Source organism: Pelobates fuscus, chromosome 9 (genome assembly GCF_036172605.1).
Source record: "Pelobates fuscus isolate aPelFus1 chromosome 9, aPelFus1.pri, whole genome shotgun sequence".
NCBI lineage: Eukaryota > Metazoa > Chordata > Amphibia > Anura > Pelobatidae > Pelobates > Pelobates fuscus.
The window spans coordinates 135,517,291-135,535,640 of NC_086325.1; the positions used below are offsets into that span (position 1 = coordinate 135,517,291).

General features: G+C 48.6%; 1 protein-coding gene across 1 annotated transcript in view; it reads right to left on the minus strand.

Annotated features, from left to right (window-relative positions):
• Window positions 1-5,872: 5,872 nt before the first annotated feature.
• Window positions 5,873-18,350, minus strand: part of TTF1 (transcription termination factor 1) — a 75,954-nt gene continuing 63,476 nt past the window's right edge. Inside the window, exon 18 of the mRNA XM_063432484.1 lies at window positions 5,873-5,983. Coding sequence (XP_063288554.1) covers window positions 5,894-5,983 — 90 coding nt within the window. The 3' untranslated portion in view covers window positions 5,873-5,893. The remainder of the gene's footprint in view (window positions 5,984-18,350) is intronic.

Here is an 18,350-nt window from a genome sequence, read left to right on the forward strand (position 1 = left end):
AAGACAAGATCATGGAATGATCTTGGGCCCATGGCAAAATTATGGGCCACCATGAATGAATCACAGCTACAGGAAAATGGCGTTGTCAAATACCCAGCAACTGACCATCTAGAAGCATGGCCACGCCACTGCCTGGAAAATGAATTTCAAGATCTGGTCATAGTAAATGACTATGACCCAGAGACACCTCATGACTGCTTTGAACAGATGAAAATGGAGACAACACATCTACCAACCGTGCATGAGGATCCACTAGTAGATCCTGACCTCACTCTGTTTGTGGACAGCTCAAGGTATGCTGATGAAGAAGGAAAATACCACACAGGATATGCCGTAACCACAACAGATGAAATTATCAAGTCATCATCTTCACCACCAACAATGTCTGCACAAGAAGCCGAATTGCAAGCCCTGACTTCAGCGTGCAAGATCTCTGAAGGAAAGCGCGCCAACATCTACACTGATTCAAGATATGCATTGGGCGTGGCACATGACTTCGGATTAATTTGGAAAACAAGAGGATTTCTTACCACTGCCGGTACGCCAGTCAAACACAGTTCTGCAATCAAGGAACTAATGGATGCCCTCCTACTCCCAGAAGAAGTGGCCATTTTGAAAGTGAAGGCACATGGGAAACTGGATACAGATGAAGCAAAGGGCAACCATTTGGCTGATCAGGCTGCTAAGCAAGCAGCAAGAGAATTGCAGGAAGTGGATGAAGGAGTTTCCGGACACGAAGAAATTCCTATTTTTACCTTGCAGACTCTTCCTACTGACCTAAGAATCCTACGGGAACAGCAAGCTGCAATTGCCCCTGAGGAAATACAGAAATGGAAGAAAGGAGCAGTCCTAAAAGATGGAGTATACTACAACAATCTTAGATTTTGCCTCCCTAAGAATTTATACCCAGCAGTCGTCCAATGGGTACATGGACCTGCACATCTGTCAAAAGACCTAATGGCTGCTCTCATACAGAAGTATTATGAAGCACCTGGAATTACTACACTGGTCAACAACTTTTGCAAGGCCTGTGTCATTTGCGCAAAGTGCAACCCAGGAAAACCAACCAAAGTGCCCTTGAAACACCTGGCTAAGCCTATGTACCCATTCCAGAGAATTCAGATTGACCACATACAAATGCCAAAGAGTGGTCCCAATGAATATGCACTAGTAATAGTGGATATGTTTTCAGGCTGGCCAGAAGCCTACCCAGTAACCAATATCACTGCCAAAACAACAGCAAGACGTCTGCTCACAGATATTGTATGTAGATTTGGACTACCAGAAGTTATTGAGAGTGACCAGGGCCCAGCTTTTACAGCAACAGTGACTAAAGAAATTTGGACCGCTCTGGGGGTGACCCTAGCTTTCCACACCCCTTACCACCCACAAAGCAGTGGCAAAGTGGAACGCATGAACGGTACCCTAAAAGCTAGAATGTTAAAGATGTCACAAGAAACCAAGATGCCCTGGCCAGAAAGCTTGTCAATAGCTTTATTCAGCGTTAGACACACACCTAGAGGGAAGCATTCACTATCCCCATATGAGATTCTATTTGGGACTGCACCCAGACTAGGTAGTTATTACCCCCAACAGCTTCAGCTTCAAACTGATGTTTTGGTAGATTATGTGACTGAACTTGCAAGTGCTTTGAACAAAATACATGCCCAAGTTTTCTCTTCAATTCCAGATCTCGATTTTGATACGGGTACCCACAGCCTGCTTCCCGGAGATTGGGTCCTGGTCAAGAAATTTGTGCGGAAACACACTCTGGAACCAAGATTTGACGGACCATTCCAAGTTCTTCTGATCACTTCAACCTCCGTCAAGTTGGCTGGCAGGCCACATTGGATCCACGCTTCCCATTGCAAGAAGACTCCTGCCCCAGAGGAAGCAGACACCGCACAACCATGTACCCCTGGTACATTATCACCTTAATTAGCCTAATTAAGGCCCAACAAGTAGCCATTACTAAAGATGCCAGTGGGTATACCTTCTGGTACAATTCCTCATGTACCCGTGTGGCTACATATACTTTTGACTATTGTGACATTGTAGACTGTCCATTCCCTACGTCACAAATTCAAACCATCTATAGAGATATACCTCATGTAAAAGACCCCTATGTTTGTGTAGTTGACAAACAATGGGGGCATAACTGTAACCATTGGGGGGCTGCAGGGTGGAATGCTGGGCCTGCCTGGGGTTACAAACCCAAAAGTGCCTTATCCAAGGTAGATGACCATGGTAGATCCCTCCTCCAAAGAATGACTTTAAGGAAGCCTGAAGGAGGTACACCCATGAAATTAATCCTAAACATAGAGCATCCCAGCCCAACGGATGCAGACCAGTATGTAATGGGAATGTATTGGAAGAAAGGTTCCTATAACAAATTAGGGCACTTCTACCTAAAAGATATGTGCCACTCTCCAGAGTGGCAAGGGGCTACCCACATGGTCCCAAACCCATTAAAACCACACATCCAGTCCTTTAAAGACATGATGGCCATTGCTAATCCCACCTTTGAAGATACCATGGCCGCTGAAACAGGTTTTAATGATGTTAATTTATGGTTGGAATGGATGAAGTATAGTGCCAACAAACATAACAGAACCGCATGCTATGTGTGTGGTGGGGCCCGGCCTCACCTCGGCACCGTGCCCTTGACTTTGCCATTAGAAATAGAAAATTGCATATTAAGTCTTTTTGCCTACCATTACAATTATAACAGGTCCCTCTGCAAAGCATGGACAGTAGAATATCCCCTCCTAATCAAGGATGTCAAACCCCCAGATGGTATTACGATCTATAAGGGAAACTACACCTGTTATGCCAATTATGACGGAATTGGTAAGTTCATGGGTAACTTTTCCGAAGGATATTGTGCCACCTACAGAACTGTCCCTATGTACCTATTACAATTCCATACTAGGTCATTAGGAGATATTTACTGGTTGTGTGGGGATTTACAGTTAAGATCCAGGATGGACAAGGAATGGTGGGGGGAGTGTACTCTGGCTAAAGCCATCATGCCCATACATATCATCTCTGACACACACCCTGACATGCATGAGTCCATACACACACCAGCCAAGGTGAAGCCCCAGTAAGAGGCAGTTTTGACCCCCACATTTATATTGATGCCATTGGGGTGCCTAATGAATTTAAAGCAAGAGATAAAGTTGCTGCGGGGTTTGAATCACTTTTTACCATAGTTACTGCAAACAAGAATTTAAATTGGATTAATTACATTTATTACAACCAAAAACGCTTTGTCAACTACACCAGAGATGCCCTCCAGGGTTTAGCCGAACAATTGCAGGCCACATCCCAGATGTCCTTCCAGAACAGAATGGCCTTAGACATGATCCTAGCTGAGAAGGGGGGCGTATGTAAAATACTGCCCGACACCATGACCTGTTGTACATACATCCCAGAAAACACAGGTCCTAATGGTAAAGTCACCATGGCCATAGAGAAATTAAATAAGCTCTCTGAAGAGTTAAAAAGGAATTCTGGGGTGAAAGATCCCTGGGAAAGGTGGTTTGGTTGGATGACAGGGTGGCAAAAAGCTTTAATTCACATTGGTATGGCATTACTAATTTTTCTTTTTATTCTCACTCTTCTCGTTTGTTGTGTCCTCCCCTGTCTGAGAAAATTCCTACAGAAGACTGCAGACTAAGCGGCACCAACTTTTGCACATCTGACAGTTGATGACCAAGATTTCAATTCACCCTGTATACCGCTGCAAACTATCCCTTTTACTGATAAAGTGCAAGAGTTTTAGGTAGGGAACCAGCTTAGGGACAGCGTCCGTCTCTATGGATAGACTGCCGTGCGGAGATGTGGTGGGCAAGCCACTGCGGGATACCAGCGGAGTGAAGAAAGTTCCTGACCGTATTGACGGATGAGCTTCAGCCTATTAGGGACAGAATTGCACTTTGCAATAACACCTAGCTAGCGGTCATGGGGTTTCTGTGCCTTTGGGCTAACACGTCTTCTGGTATTAACAAATAAAGTTTATCTTTTTAGTGCCTAACATTTCATAGGGGGGACTGTTGTAGTATTATTAAATTTCCCCATTAACTTCATTATATGACAGATTTTCCTAACAGCATTTAGAATATTAGAAAGAGAATGTATTTTCTAGTAGGATATGAGTAACACCAGAATTGTCAAGTTCCTGTAATATGTAACAATGTATGCCATAGTTAGATCATGAGAACTGTACTAATGAAATGTCCATTCACTAAAAAGCCTTGAACCTGACCTCGAATCTAACATCACTAACTACTCAAAATGGCGCCTAAAGCCCCCCTCCCATCGAGTGAAGCCTCGTGCTAGCAAGATGACGCCTGAGCCATCGTGTCTACTCCCGTGTCCAAAATGACGCCACCTCTCGGTGGGAGGTCATGTAGCCGGCCACTTAGCACTTAAGCCAATTAATAATATTGATGGGTGGGTATTGACATAGCCACTTAACACCTAACCCAATTAATGATGTTTATTTGTTGTTATCTTGATATTTTATGATGATGTAATATTGCTCTTATAAGGGTCTGCGAGCCCGCTTTTTAACCAGATGCCATAAAATTTTCTCGAAGTTCTTTTAACCTGAACTCCGTGTGTCAGTGTGAATTTACTTCTGCGTATACGCAATTTAATCATCTCAGATTTGGACAGGAACAGATAGACATTCAAACTTATTTGTTTGCTTAAAAGAATCTATATCATGTTCACTTTTCCACCTAAACGATTGGTTGATATTCTTTCGGGATTTTGTATGATTGCGCACAGTATCAATAAAGTTTATTTGCACTTTGGAGCGGTTGCGCATGCATGCACGAGGGGACGTCCGGAAACCATGATGTTTCGCATTGCACCAAAGATACGCGCCATTCACCTTTTTTAAACACTAAATAAATAGGGAAGAATCCAGCTCATGAAGAAATCTATAGGATGAAACGCGCCAAGCCCAGGAAGGAAGTAAAGGAAGCCAAGTTCCAGGACTTGATCACCAATCTTTCTACTTGGATTATCGGTATGCTGAGATACAGAGACTGTCTGCTGCTTATCCTGTGGGACTAAGCCCATTGAGGCTACAAAGTTTTTTTTTTTTGTTTTTTTTGCACAGTTAATGTAATATTTAATTGTGCCTATGTTTATGTTTTATTTATTTCCAATTGTATTAAAATATTACACTATGGTTTTCTCTTTTTCTCTCTTTTACATGTGAGAATACGTCTATACCAAGTGGTGTATATATAGTATTGCACTTGTGATTGTGTCGCCCTGTACTGTATATGAAGAAGTCTTCTTATATAAAATTTTAAAATAGTAAAATGAATAGAAAGAAATTCCATGAACACACCCTAATAAAGTTAACAGTGTACACCTATACTCACAGCAACAGAATATTCAAATTCACAAAAAAGAAAACATGCAAAAAAAATATAAAAAGAAAATCAGACAGCGTGATATTTCTGCAAGTCAATTGAGAAGACTGTTTTACAGCAGTGGTACATCTTAAATAAAGACACAGATTCAATTACAAACAAAATTTTGATATTTTTTTAAAATACATTTTGCCTTCCTCAACAGCTTACGTCATATTAACTTTTAGGTTTTGTAGACAGTGATGAATATTTCTGTCAAAACAGGCTTTAATTATTTTCCAGATGTGTATCCGATTTTATTGCATATATATTGTCTGCTTTCCTGAGAACCAGATCAATTTAGAATAATTCAATTAAAAAAATCCCCTCTGCCTTATGCTAAATATTAGCACCAGCACATGAAATTGATTTTTGCTTAAAAAATAAAAATCAGCCCCCCCCTATTAACAATAAAACAAAAAGAAATACATTTCAAACAAATAAAACTCAGCAGATTTTTAATCAGACATCTTCGTTTTCTCATTTCTCTTCTCTGTATATTCATAGAATATTTCACTGGGTAAATAGTCATTTTTTATTTCGAAAATCTGAAAAATATTGAAAAAAAGATTATGAAACTTGACTTATACATTTCAAGGATGAAACCAAGCATAATCCCCCTCCATAAATAAAGGGTAATTAGATTTAAAAAATTGTGCTTTTTCACTAAGCACCCAAACAACTTTAACTTAAAGCGGCACTGTCATGCCGATTTCCGTTTTTTTTTAACCCCCCCCTCCCGCCTCAACTACATCCAATCGACCCCCTAGACACCCCCAAATGCCCCTATGCCCCCCACATTACCTATTTTTTATTCTTTATTTTCTGCCCCGATCTATATTCAGGGCGCCGCCATCTTTGTGTGGGTAGGTGAAGTCCCTGTGGGACACGTCATCTACCCACACTAGATAGCCCTGAGATTCCCGCACATGCCCAGTGAAACATCTGGACATGCGAACGGGAATTTCACCTATTCATTCATTCATTCATCAGACAGACGAATGAATGAATAGAAAAAATCAGACGAACAAACTAACACTGTGTATCAGTGTTCGTTTGTTTGTTCGGTTTATTACAAGGAGGGAGCTACCGGCGTGCAGCTCCCTCCTTGCAATATGTAAAGACAGAAGCGGCAGGGAGCAGTGCTCCCCACCACTTCATAAGCCCCCCAGGTCCCCTCCTCACTCTATGGGGGTCAATATGACCCCCATAATAGCACAAGGGAGATTAAAATCTCCCCAATGCCCCTACTCGCTATACCGCGAGTAGGGGCATGTCCACTAAACAGTGAGCAGCCTGTGGCTGCTCACTGTAAAAAAAAAAAGGGTAATAAGGGGGGGACGGGGGACCTACTGTCCTCCCCCGCCGGCCCCCACCCCTGGACGGCGGGTGGGGGCCATAATGGGAATGAGGGGGGACCTACTGTCCTCCCCTCAGGCCCCCACCCCTGGGCGGCGGGTGGGGGCCATAATAGTAATAGGGGGGGGGGGGGACCTACTGTCCTCCACCCCCCGGCCCCCACCCCTGGGCGGCGGGTGGGGGCCATAATAGTAATAGGGGGGACCTACTGTCCTCCCCCCCGGCCCCCACCCCTGGGCGGCGGGTGGGGGCCATAATAGTAATAAGGGGGGGGGGGACCTACTGTCCTCCAGCCCCCGGCCCCCACCCCTGGGCGGCGGGTGGGGGCACTAAGTAAATTCCACCCCCCCCCATCAAGGTGACTAGGGGTGCCCAAGCCCCTAGTCACCCACCCCCCACCCAAATAAAAAATGCCCCTACCTACCCCCCTCACCCTAAAAAATAGTGAGGGGGGAATAAAATTGCTAACCTGTAAAGTAAAATTAAACTTACCATTCAACGTCTTCTTTTTTCTAAAATCTTCATTTTCAGCCCCAAAAAAGGCCAAATAAAAAACCATCATAGCTGTCGAACTAAAAATAAAATAAAAAACCCGAGCGCAAAAAAAAAACCCGACGAAAAAGAAAAAACCCGAGCGCACAAAAAAATAATCCATCTTCACCCATGGAGGGCTCCGCGCAGACTGAACTCCGCAGGGCGGGGCAAGGCTTGTAAAGCCTTGCCCCGCCCTGCAATTAGCCTAAGAACACTCTGATTGGTGGGTTTAAGCCAATCAGAGTGCTCTTTGTCATTTTACAAGCGTGGGAAAGTTCCAAAGAACTTTCCCACGCTTGTAAAATGACACAGAGCGCTGTGATTGGATGGATTTCAAGCCATCCAATCACAGTGCTCTGTGTCATTTTACAAGCGTGGGAAAATTCCAAAGAACTTTCCCACGCTTGTAAAATGACACAGAGCACTGTGATTGGATGGATTTCAAGCCATCCAATCACAGTGCTCTGTGTCATTTTACAAGCGTGGGAAAATTCCAAAGAACTTTCCCACGCTTGTAAAATGACAAAGAGCACTCTGATTGGCTTAAACCCACCAATCAGAGTGTTCTTAGGCTAATTGCAGGGCGGGGCAAGGCTTTATAAGCCTTGCCCCGCCCTGCGGAGCTCAGTCTGCGCGGAGCCCTCCATGGGTGAAGTTGGATTATTTTTATGCGCGCTCGGGTTTTTTCTTTTTCGTCAGGTTTTTTTTTTTTGCGCAGTAGGTCCCCCCCCCTCTTATTACCATTATGGTCCCCATCCGCCGGCCAGGGGTGGGGGCCGGGGGGGGAGGACAGTAGGTCCCCCCCCCCTACTACTATTATGGCCCCCACCCGCCCCCCAGGGGTGGGGGCCGGGGGGGGAGGACAGTAGGTCCCCCCCCTCTTATTACCATTATGGCCCCCACCCGCCGGCCAGGGGTGGGGGCCGGGGGGGAGGACAGTAGGTCCCCCCCCCTCCCTACTACTATCATGGCCCCCACCCGCCGCCCAGGGGTGGGGGCCGGGGGGGAGGACAGTAGCCCCCCCCCCCTCATTATCTTTATGGCCCCCACCCACCGCTCAGGGGTGGGGGCCAATAGGTCTCCCTCCCTTATTTTACTTTACAGCCCCCACCCGTTGTTTAGGGGTGGGGGGCAATATTTTTTTTTTTTTTTTTTACAGTGAGCAGCCATAGGCTGCTCACTGCTTACTAGACATGCCCCTACTCGCGGTATAGCGAGTAGGGGCATATTATTTACTAATACCAAGTCATTTTTACTTAGTGTTAGTAAATTTGGCTGAAAGACCAATTTAGGTCTTTCAGCCTTTTAGTAGATAGCTCCCTGATACCGTGGGAATTAGGGAGTTATCTACTAAGCGGCTGCAAGATGCAGCCACAGCAATGAATAGGATCGGAGTTTCATTCATTTGAATGAAATTCCGATCCGAACAAAGTACCGAATTGCATCCTAACACCAATGGAGAAACAGTGCTCATTCTGTTAGGATGCAATTCGGCAGTTTTTCCCGGCGTTCTGTCTAAGTGACAGGACGTTCGGCAATACTGACAGGAAGCATTGTGGAAACTGGGAGGAAAGCTAGGGATCATGGGAAAATTGCTCTGACCAGCGGAAATGAAGCACACTTTGCTCCTCCGCTGGTCAGAGCTGGTCAAGCGGAGGAATCCTCCATAAGACAGAGTCCCTACTTTGTCTTATGATTTTAAAGAAAACTAAAGAAGACAGGAAGAAAAGAATAACAGATCCCGAGAGAGGGGGAGAAGAGGAAGAGATTGAGGAAAGGTAAGTTCGGCATGACAGTGCCGCTTTAATTGAGCAGTTTTGATGTATAGATCATGCCACTGCAGTCTTACTTCTCAGTTCACTACCATTTAGGAGTTAAATCATTTTGTTTATGCAGCCCAAGCCACGCCTCTGTGTCTATGACTTACACATCCTCCCTATACACTTCCTGTAAAGAAAGATCTGATTTTTAAACTTTCTTTATTAAGTGTTTAATGTAGAATTTTGTATCATTTTTTGTTAATTGCCTGCTAGAGCCTCCCATGTGTGATTAAAGTTAAATTTACAAAGAAGCTGATAAACACTTCTAAAGTAAACACACTGTACTGTTCCCATCGGATTGAAAACGAAACCATTTAGCTTTCATGCAGGACATGTCGCAGCCAGGGAAAGTGTGGCTAGGGCTGCATAAACAGAAACAAAAGTCATTTATCTCCTAAATGGCAGAGAATTGAGCATTGAGACTTCATGGACCTGATATACACAACAACAACAACAAAACGCTTTATGAAGCTAAGGTTGTTTTGGTGCCTAGAGTATCTTTTTAAGCAGATAAAATACATTTTGTGCTGTTACTTCTTGCATCATGGAGAGTTAGATCATGAAGAGATATGCAATGTAAATCACAATACCCACTATAAAGGTGTATCAGTTTCATTAGGCCTGAAACTATTTAGTGAAAATATACATATATATTTTCCCCTCATTTAAAATATACGGGATAATTTGGAATTCAACCCCCCATCCATTTAAAAATCCAACGAAAATAACACTATTTTATTCTAGAGTTGAGAAGCAGTCCTCGCAGCAGCCTGATCGGCCTCCTTTGCAATCATCAAGATACATGGTGCATTGTGGACAAAAGGTGCACGTGCACCAAGTTCCATGCTTCTCAAAAGTGGCTTTTGAATGGACACCACTCCCATGGGTTATTGCACAACAATGAAGGCACGCTTATATCAGAGCTGCGTGCATTGTACAACCTTTACATTCGACATCCTCAAGCAATGCGCGAGGATGTAGAACCTGAAGAATCATCATCTCCTTTCTCAACATAGAAAGTGTCTGTCACCCTGATGCACTGTAAACATTGCCATAACTCCGAAAGGGCAATGATTTACACCCCCAGAGTCAAATCACAGAGTCAAAGCTCCAAGATCACTTTGTTAAGATAAAATGGTCTTGGTGACTAAAGTGTCTCTTAAAGCGGAAAATCACCTATGTTAACCTTTTTCATATAAATGCAATAAATATTAAATATTAAAGATTAAGCCAATTAGATTTTCAATCTAGTTCAGTCCTGGGACAGTCAGAGCACACATTGTAAATAGGCAGAATAAATAGAGCCATTGTTTTATTTATTTTCTCTCTATGCCGACTCCCAGATGAGAGAGCCAAGATGGAGGCACTTGGCTGCAGCATAAAGAGGTATAGATTAGATTTCTACATTCATTTTTATTTTTTTTCTACACTGTACAAATACATATTTGTTAAATATAGGAATAAGTAAACAGGATTAAAATCTTGGAAAGTGACAGTTCCACTTTAGGGAGGCAAAACATCTATATAGTTCTTCTACCATGGTGTACATGAACAGCAAAGCTTCCAATAAGAACATTTGCAGTTAAAGGAACACCAACACTAAAAATGTGCATGGCGATTGGGTATGTACGGCAATTACACACAGCCAAGCAGATGTTTCCATACTTCTCACAGAGAAGCATTGCATTCACAGTATTCGGTGTTTGATGCAGCTGAGCCACAAAACATTCAGAAATGGAAAGTCTTCAATAAGGAAATGTCTCTAGTGACCATCCATCAGTCTGACAGCCTCTAGAGCTGTGTTCTTGACAAAAATGTTAGCTTTGCAGTTTCTCAAAATCACAATATTTTACATTGGCTTTGTTGCATATAATGCACCTTTGAAATACAAGCTACATAAATGATCAGAATCTAGACAAAATAGGAGAGCGCAGATCTTAAAGTAAATAAAACTAAATCTAAATAAGAACGTGAGTAAATTCAGCAGCTATACACATATAAATGTCCTTAAAAACTTTACACATAATATATAAACAAAATAAAGTGTCAGCGCTATACTTGAAAACCTAATTTAGGTGATCACTCTCAATCTGAAGTAAAACACTTATAAGATCTTGAGAAAGCCTGGTATTGTGGGCGAAACGCGTCGAAGTGTGAACAGCTTCCTGCTGCCAGAGGTGGATGCACGTGTGTCAGCATAGTCTGCCAGCCACATCCTCCTCTCCGTTTGAATATTCATTTAATCAGCGCTGAGATCGGGTGGGAGTGTGCATTGACGGTAACGGCTGCCAAGCCTTTGTGTATTTTAAAGTTTATATCGTGGTATCTTGGAAAAGAGTACGACAACTTGCTGATGTTAAAAGCCCACAGTGCAACAATGTACCTACAGATGCTGTGACATAGCAGCAAGACTAATCTTAACCCTGTAAAATATCATCACCCAAGATTTATTGGACCCTATAGCAAGACTTTTTATGATTATTTGAGTACTACACTTATGGTGGTCTGTTTTATTTTATTTTATTGCACTTGGAAGTATTTCCATAAATCCGCATTTATAAGTGTTTTACTTCAGATTGAGAGTGATCACCTAAATTAGGTTTTCAAGTATAGCGCTGACACTTTATTTTGTTTCTAAATGGTCAGAATCGCCATAATAGATAAGTAGGCTTATGTTCTAAATCTTATGGTGGCCACAGGTCCGTCAGCAAAAGATCTTCCTAAGATCAAAATATGTGAACAAACACATGATTCCTGGCATGGAATGGTGAAGTAAGATATCAGGGTCGGCCTTAGGGGTGGGCGAGTTGTGCGGCCGCACAGGGCGCCATGGACTAGGAGCGCCATGTGGCCGACACCGCTCACATATGGCGGTGTCAGGGGAGCTAAAACAAGTACCCGGGTGGAGGATTAATTATCCTCCACTCAGGTCTATTAAAAAAAGAAATAAAATAACGAACGGGGGGGCTAAACGAGCAGCGGGGAAGGGCTAATACCTACCCGAAGCTGCACAGGAAGAGGTAAGAAGGAAGGAGTCTCTACTTCCCCAACAACCAACTGCCTCCACTGGAAAGAGGTCTGTCTGTCTGTCTGTCTGTCTGCCTGCCTGCCTGCCGGCGTGTCTGTCTGCCTGCCTGCCGGCGTGTCTGTCTGTCTGCCTGCCTGCCGGCGTGTCTGTCTGTCTGCCTGCCTGCCGGCGTGTCTGTCTGTCTGCCTGCCTGCCGGCGTGTCTGTCTGTCTGCCTGCCTGCCGGCGTGTCTGTCTGTCTGTCTGCCTGCCGGCGTGTCTGTCTGCCTGCCTGCGTGTCTGCCTGCCTGTCTGCGTGTCTGCCTGTCTGCGTGTCTGCCTGTCTGCGTGTCTGCCTGTCTGCGTGTCTGCGTGTCTGTCTGTCTGCGTGTCTGTCTGTCTGCGTGTCTGTCTGTCTGCGTGTCTGTCTGTCTGTCTGCGTGTCTGTCTGTCTGTCTGCGTGTCTGTCTGTCTGTCTGCGTGTCTGTCTGTCTGTCTGCGTGTCTGTCTGTCTGTCTGCGTGTCTGTCTGTCTGTCTGCGTGTCTGTCTGTCTGTCTGCGTGTCTGTCTGTCTGTCTGCGTGTCTGTCTGTCTGCGTGTCTGTCTGTCTGCGTGTCTGTCTGTCTGCGTGTCTGTCTGTCTGCGTGTCTGTCTGTCTGCGTGTCTGTCTGTCTGCGTGTCTGTCTGTCTGCGTGTCTGTCTGTCTGCGTGTCTGTCTGTCTGCGTGTCTGTCTGTCTGCGTGTCTGTCTGTCTGCGTGTCTGTCTGTCTGCGTGTCTGTCTGTCTGCGTGTCTGTCTGTCTGCGTGTCTGTCTGTCTGCGTGTCTGTCTGTCTGCGTGTCTGTCTGTCTGCGTGTCTGTCTGTCTGCGTGTCTGTCTGTCTGCGTGTCTGTCTGTCTGCGTGTCTGTCTGTCTGCGTGTCTGTCTGTCTGCGTGTCTGCCTGTCTGCGTGTCTGCCTGTCTGCGTGTCTGCCTGTCTGCGTGTCTGCCTGTCTGCGTGTCTGTCTGTCTGCGTGTCTGTCTGTCTGCGTGTCTGTCTGTCTGCGTGTCTGTCTGTCTGCGTGTCTGTCTGTCTGCGTGTCTGTCTGTCTGCGTGTCTGTCTGTCTGCGTGTCTGTCTGTCTGCGTGTCTGTCTGTCTGCGTGTCTGCCTGTCTGCGTGTCTGCCTGTCTGCGTGTCTGTCTGCCTGTCTGCGTGTCTGTCTGCCTGTCTGCGTGTCTGTCTGCGTGTGCCTGTCTGCCTGTCTGCGTGTCTGTCTGTCTGCGTGTCTGTCTGTCTGCGTGTCTGTCTGTCTGCGTGTCTGTCTGTCTGCGTGTCTGTCTGTCTGCGTGTCTGTCTGTCTGCGTGTCTGTCTGTCTGCGTGTCTGTCTGTCTGCGTGTCTGCCTGTCTGCGTGTCTGCCTGTCTGCGTGTCTGCCTGTCTGCGTGTCTGCCTGTCTGCGTGTCTGCCTGTCTGCGTGTCTGCCTGTCTGCGTGTCTGCCTGTCTGCGTGTCTGCCTGTCTGCGTGTCTGCCTGTCTGCGTGTCTGCCTGTCTGCGTGTCTGCCTGTCTGCGTGTCTGCCTGTCTGCGTGTCTGCCTGTCTGCGTGTCTGCCTGTCTGCGTGTCTGCCTGTCTGCGTGTCTGCCTGTCTGCGTGTCTGCCTGTCTGCGTGTCTGCCTGTCTGCGTGTCTGCCTGTCTGCGTGTCTGCCTGTCTGCGTGTCTGCCTGTCTGCGTGTCTGCCTGTCTGCGTGTCTGCCTGTCTGCGTGTCTGCCTGTCTGCGTGTCTGCCTGTCTGCCTGTCTGCGTGTCTGTCTGTCTGCGTGTCTGTCTGTCTGCGTGTCTGTCTGTCTGCGTGTCTGCCTGTCTGCCTGTCTGCCTGTCTGCCTGTCTGCGTGTCTGCGTGTCTGCCTGTCTGCCTGTCTGCCTGTCTGCGTGTCTGCGTGTCTGCCTGTCTGCGTGTCTGCCTGTCTGTCTGCGTGTCTGTCTGCGTGTCTGTCTGCGTGTCTGTCTGCGTGTCTGTCTGCGTGTCTGTCTGCGTGTCTGTCTGCGTGTCTGTCTGCGTGTCTGTCTGCGTGTCTGTCTGTGTCTGCGTGTCTGTCTGTGTCTGCATGTCTGTCTGTGTCTGCGTGTCTGTCTGTGTCTGCGTGTCTGTCTGCGTGTCTGTCTGTCTGCGTGTCTGTCTGCCTGTCTGCGTGTCTGTCTGCCTGTCTGCGTGTCTGTCTGCCTGTCTGCGTGTCTGTCTGCCTGTCTGCGTGTCTGTCTGCGTGTCTGTCTGCGTGTCTGTCTGCCTGTCTGCGTGTCTGTCTGCGTGTGCCTGTCTGCGTGTCTGCCTGTCTGCGTGTCTGTCTGTCTGTCTGCGTGTCTGTCTGTCTGTCTGCGTGTCTGTCTGTCTGTCTGCGTGTCTGTCTGTCTGTCTGCGTGTCTGTCTGTCTGTCTGCGTGTCTGTCTGTCTGTCTGCGTGTCTGTCTGTCTGCGTGTCTGTCTGTCTGTCTGCGTGTCTGTCTGTCTGCGTGTCTGTCTGTCTGCGTGTCTGTCTGTCTGCGTGTCTGTCTGTCTGCGTGTCTGTCTGTCTGCGTGTCTGTCTGTCTGCGTGTCTGTCTGTCTGCGTGTCTGTCTGTGTCTGCGTGTCTGTCTGCGTGTCTGTCTGTCTGCGTGTCTGTCTGCCTGTCTGCGTGTCTGTCTGCCTGTCTGCGTGTCTGTCTGCCTGTCTGCGTGTCTGTCTGCCTGTCTGCGTGTCTGTCTGCGTGTCTGTCTGCGTGTCTGTCTGCCTGTCTGCGTGTCTGTCTGCGTGTGCCTGTCTGCGTGTCTGCCTGTCTGCGTGTCTGTCTGTCTGTCTGCGTGTCTGTCTGTCTGTCTGCGTGTCTGTCTGTCTGTCTGCGTGTCTGTCTGTCTGTCTGCGTGTCTGTCTGTCTGTCTGCGTGTCTGTCTGTCTGTCTGCGTGTCTGTCTGTCTGCGTGTCTGTCTGTCTGTCTGCGTGTCTGTCTGTCTGCGTGTCTGTCTGTCTGCGTGTCTGTCTGTCTGCGTGTCTGTCTGTCTGCGTGTCTGTCTGTCTGCGTGTCTGTCTGTCTGCGTGTCTGTCTGTCTGCGTGTCTGTCTGTCTGCGTGTCTGTCTGCGTGTCTGTCTGCGTGTCTGTCTGTCTGCGTGTCTGTCTGCGTGTCTGTCTGCGTGTCTGTCTGCGTGTCTGCCTGTCTGCGTGTCTGCCTGTCTGCGTGTCTGCCTGTCTGCGTGTCTGCCTGTCTGCGTGTCTGCCTGTCTGCGTGTCTGCCTGTCTGCGTGTCTGCCTGTCTGCGTGTCTGCCTGTCTGCGTGTCTGTCTGTCTGCGTGTCTGTCTGCGTGTCTGTCTGTCTGCGTGTCTGTCTGTCTGCGTGTCTGTCTGTCTGCGTGTCTGTCTGTCTGCGTGTCTGTCTGTCTGCGTGTCTGTCTGCCTGCGTGTCTGTCTGCCTGTCTGCGTGTCTGTCTGCCTGTCTGCGTGCCTGTCTGCGTGTGCCTGTCTGCCTGTCTGCGTGTCTGTCTGTCTGCGTGTCTGTCTGTCTGCGTGTCTGTCTGTCTGCGTGTCTGTCTGTCTGCGTGTCTGTCTGTCTGCGTGTCTGTCTGTCTGTCTGCGTGTCTGCCTGTCTGCGTGTCTGCCTGTCTGCGTGTCTGCCTGTCTGCGTGTCTGCGTGTCTGCCTGTCTGCGTGTCTGCCTGTCTGCGTGTCTGCCTGTCTGCGTGTCTGCGTGTCTGCCTGTCTGCGTGTCTGCCTGTCTGCGTGTCTGCCTGTCTGCGTGTCTGCCTGTCTGCGTGTCTGCCTGTCTGCGTGTCTGCGTGTCTGCGTGTCTGCGTGTCTGCCTGTCTGCCTGTCTGCGTGTCTGCCTGTCTGCCTGTCTGCGTGTCTGCCTGTCTGCCTGTCTGCGTGTCTGCGTGTCTGTCTGTCTGCGTGTCTGTCTGTCTGCGTGTCTGTCTGTCTGTCTGCGTGTCTGTCTGTCTGTCTGCGTGTCTGTCTGTCTGTCTGCGTGTCTGTCTGTCTGTCTGCGTGTCTGTCTGTCTGTCTGCGTGTCTGTCTGTCTGCGTGTCTGCCTGTCTGCGTGTCTGCCTGTCTGCGTGTCTGCCTGTCTGCGTGTCTGCCTGTCTGCGTGTCTGCCTGTCTGCGTGTCTGCCTGTCTGCGTGTCTGCCTGTCTGCGTGTCTGCCTGTCTGCGTGTCTGCCTGTCTGCGTGTCTGTCTGTCTGCGTGTCTGTCTGTCTGCGTGTCTGCCTGTCGGCGTGTCTGCCTGTCTGCGTGTCTGCCTGTCTGCGTGTCTGCCTGTCTGCGTGTCTGCGTGTCTGCGTGTCTGCGTGTCTGTCTGCGTGTCTGTCTGCGTGTCTGTCTGCGTGTCTGTCTGCGTGTCTGTCTGCGTGTCTGTCTGCGTGTCTGTCTGTGTCTGCGTGTCTGCGTGTCTGCGTGTCTGCCTGTCTGCGTGTCTGCCTGTCTGCGTGTCTGCCTGTCTGCGTGTCTGTCTGTCTGCCTGTCTGCGTGTCTGCCTGTCTGCGTGTCTGTCTGTCTGCGTGTCTGTCTGTCTGCGTGTCTGTCTGTCTGCGTGTCTGTCTGTCTGCGTGTCTGTCTGTCTGCGTGTCTGTCTGTCTGCGTGTCTGTCTGTCTGCGTGTCTGTCTGTCTGCGTGTCTGTCTGTCTGCGTGTCTGTCTGTCTGCGTGTCTGTCTGTCTGCGTGTCTGTCTGTCTGCGTGTCTGCCTGTCTGCGTGTCTGCCTGTCTGCGTGTCTGCCTGTCTGCGTGTCTGCCTGTCTGCGTGTCTGTCTGCCTGTCTGCGTGTCTGTCTGCGTGTGCCTGTCTGCCTGTCTGCGTGTCTGCCTGTCTGCGTGTCTGTCTGTCTGCGTGTCTGTCTGTCTGCGTGTCTGTCTGTCTGCGTGTCTGTCTGTCTGCGTGTCTGTCTGCCTGTCTGCGTGTCTGCCTGTCTGCGTGTCTGTCTGCCTGTCTGCGTGTCTGTCTGCGTGTGCCTGTCTGCCTGTCTGCGTGTCTGTCTGTCTGCGTGTCTGTCTGTCTGCGTGTCTGTCTGTCTGCGTGTCTGTCTGTCTGCGTGTCTGTCTGTCTGCGTGTCTGTCTGTCTGTCTGCGTGTCTGTCTGTCTGTCTGCGTGTCTGTCTGTCTGTCTGCGTGTCTGCCTGTCTGCGTGTCTGCCTGTCTGCGTGTCTGCCTGTCTGCGTGTCTGCCTGTCTGCGTGTCTGCCTGTCTGCGTGTCTGCCTGTCTGCGTGTCTGCCTGTCTGCGTGTCTGCCTGTCTGCGTGTCTGCCTGTCTGCGTGTCTGCCTGTCTGCGTGTCTGCCTGTCTGCGTGTCTGCCTGTCTGCGTGTCTGCCTGTCTGCGTGTCTGCCTGTCTGCGTGTCTGCCTGTCTGCGTGTCTGCCTGTCTGCGTGTCTGCCTGTCTGCGTGTCTGCCTGTCTGCGTGTCTGTCTGTCTGCGTGTCTGTCTGCCTGTCTGCGTGTCTGTCTGTCTGTCTGCGTGTCTGTCTGCGTGTCTGCGTGTCTGCCTGTCTGCGTGTCTGCCTGTCTGCCTGTCTGCCTGTCTGCCTGTCTGCCTGTCTGCGTGTCTGCCTGTCTGCGTGTCTGCCTGTCTGCGTGTCTGTCTGCGTGTCTGTCTGCGTGTCTGTCTGCGTGTCTGTCTGCGTGTCTGTCTGCGTGTCTGTCTGCGTGTCTGTCTGCGTGTCTGTCTGCGTGTCTGTCTGCGTGTCTGTCTGCGTGTCTGTCTGCGTGTCTGTCTGTCTGCCTGTCTGCGTGTCTGTCTGCCTGTCTGCGTGTCTGTCTGCGTGTCTGTCTGCGTGTCTGTCTGCGTGTCTGTCTGCGTGTCTGTCTGCGTGTCTGTCTGCGTGTCTGTCTGCCTGTCTGCGTGTCTGTCTGCGTGTGTCTGTCTGCGTGTCTGCCTGTCTGCGTGTCTGTCTGTCTGCGTGTCTGTCTGTCTGCGTGTCTGTCTGTCTGCGTGTCTGTCTGTCTGTCTGCGTGTCTGTCTGTCTGCGTGTCTGTCTGTCTGCGTGTCTGTCTGTCTGCGTGTCTGTCTGTCTGCGTGTCTGTCTGTCTGCGTGTCTGTCTGTCTGCGTGTCTGTCTGTCTGCGTGTCTGTCTGTCTGCGTGTCTGTCTGCGTGTCTGTCTGCGTGTGCCTGTCTGCGTGTCTGTCTGTCTGCGTGTCTGTCTGTCTGTCTGCGTGTCTGTCTGTCTGTCTGCGTGTCTGTCTGTCTGTCTGCGTGTCTGTCTGT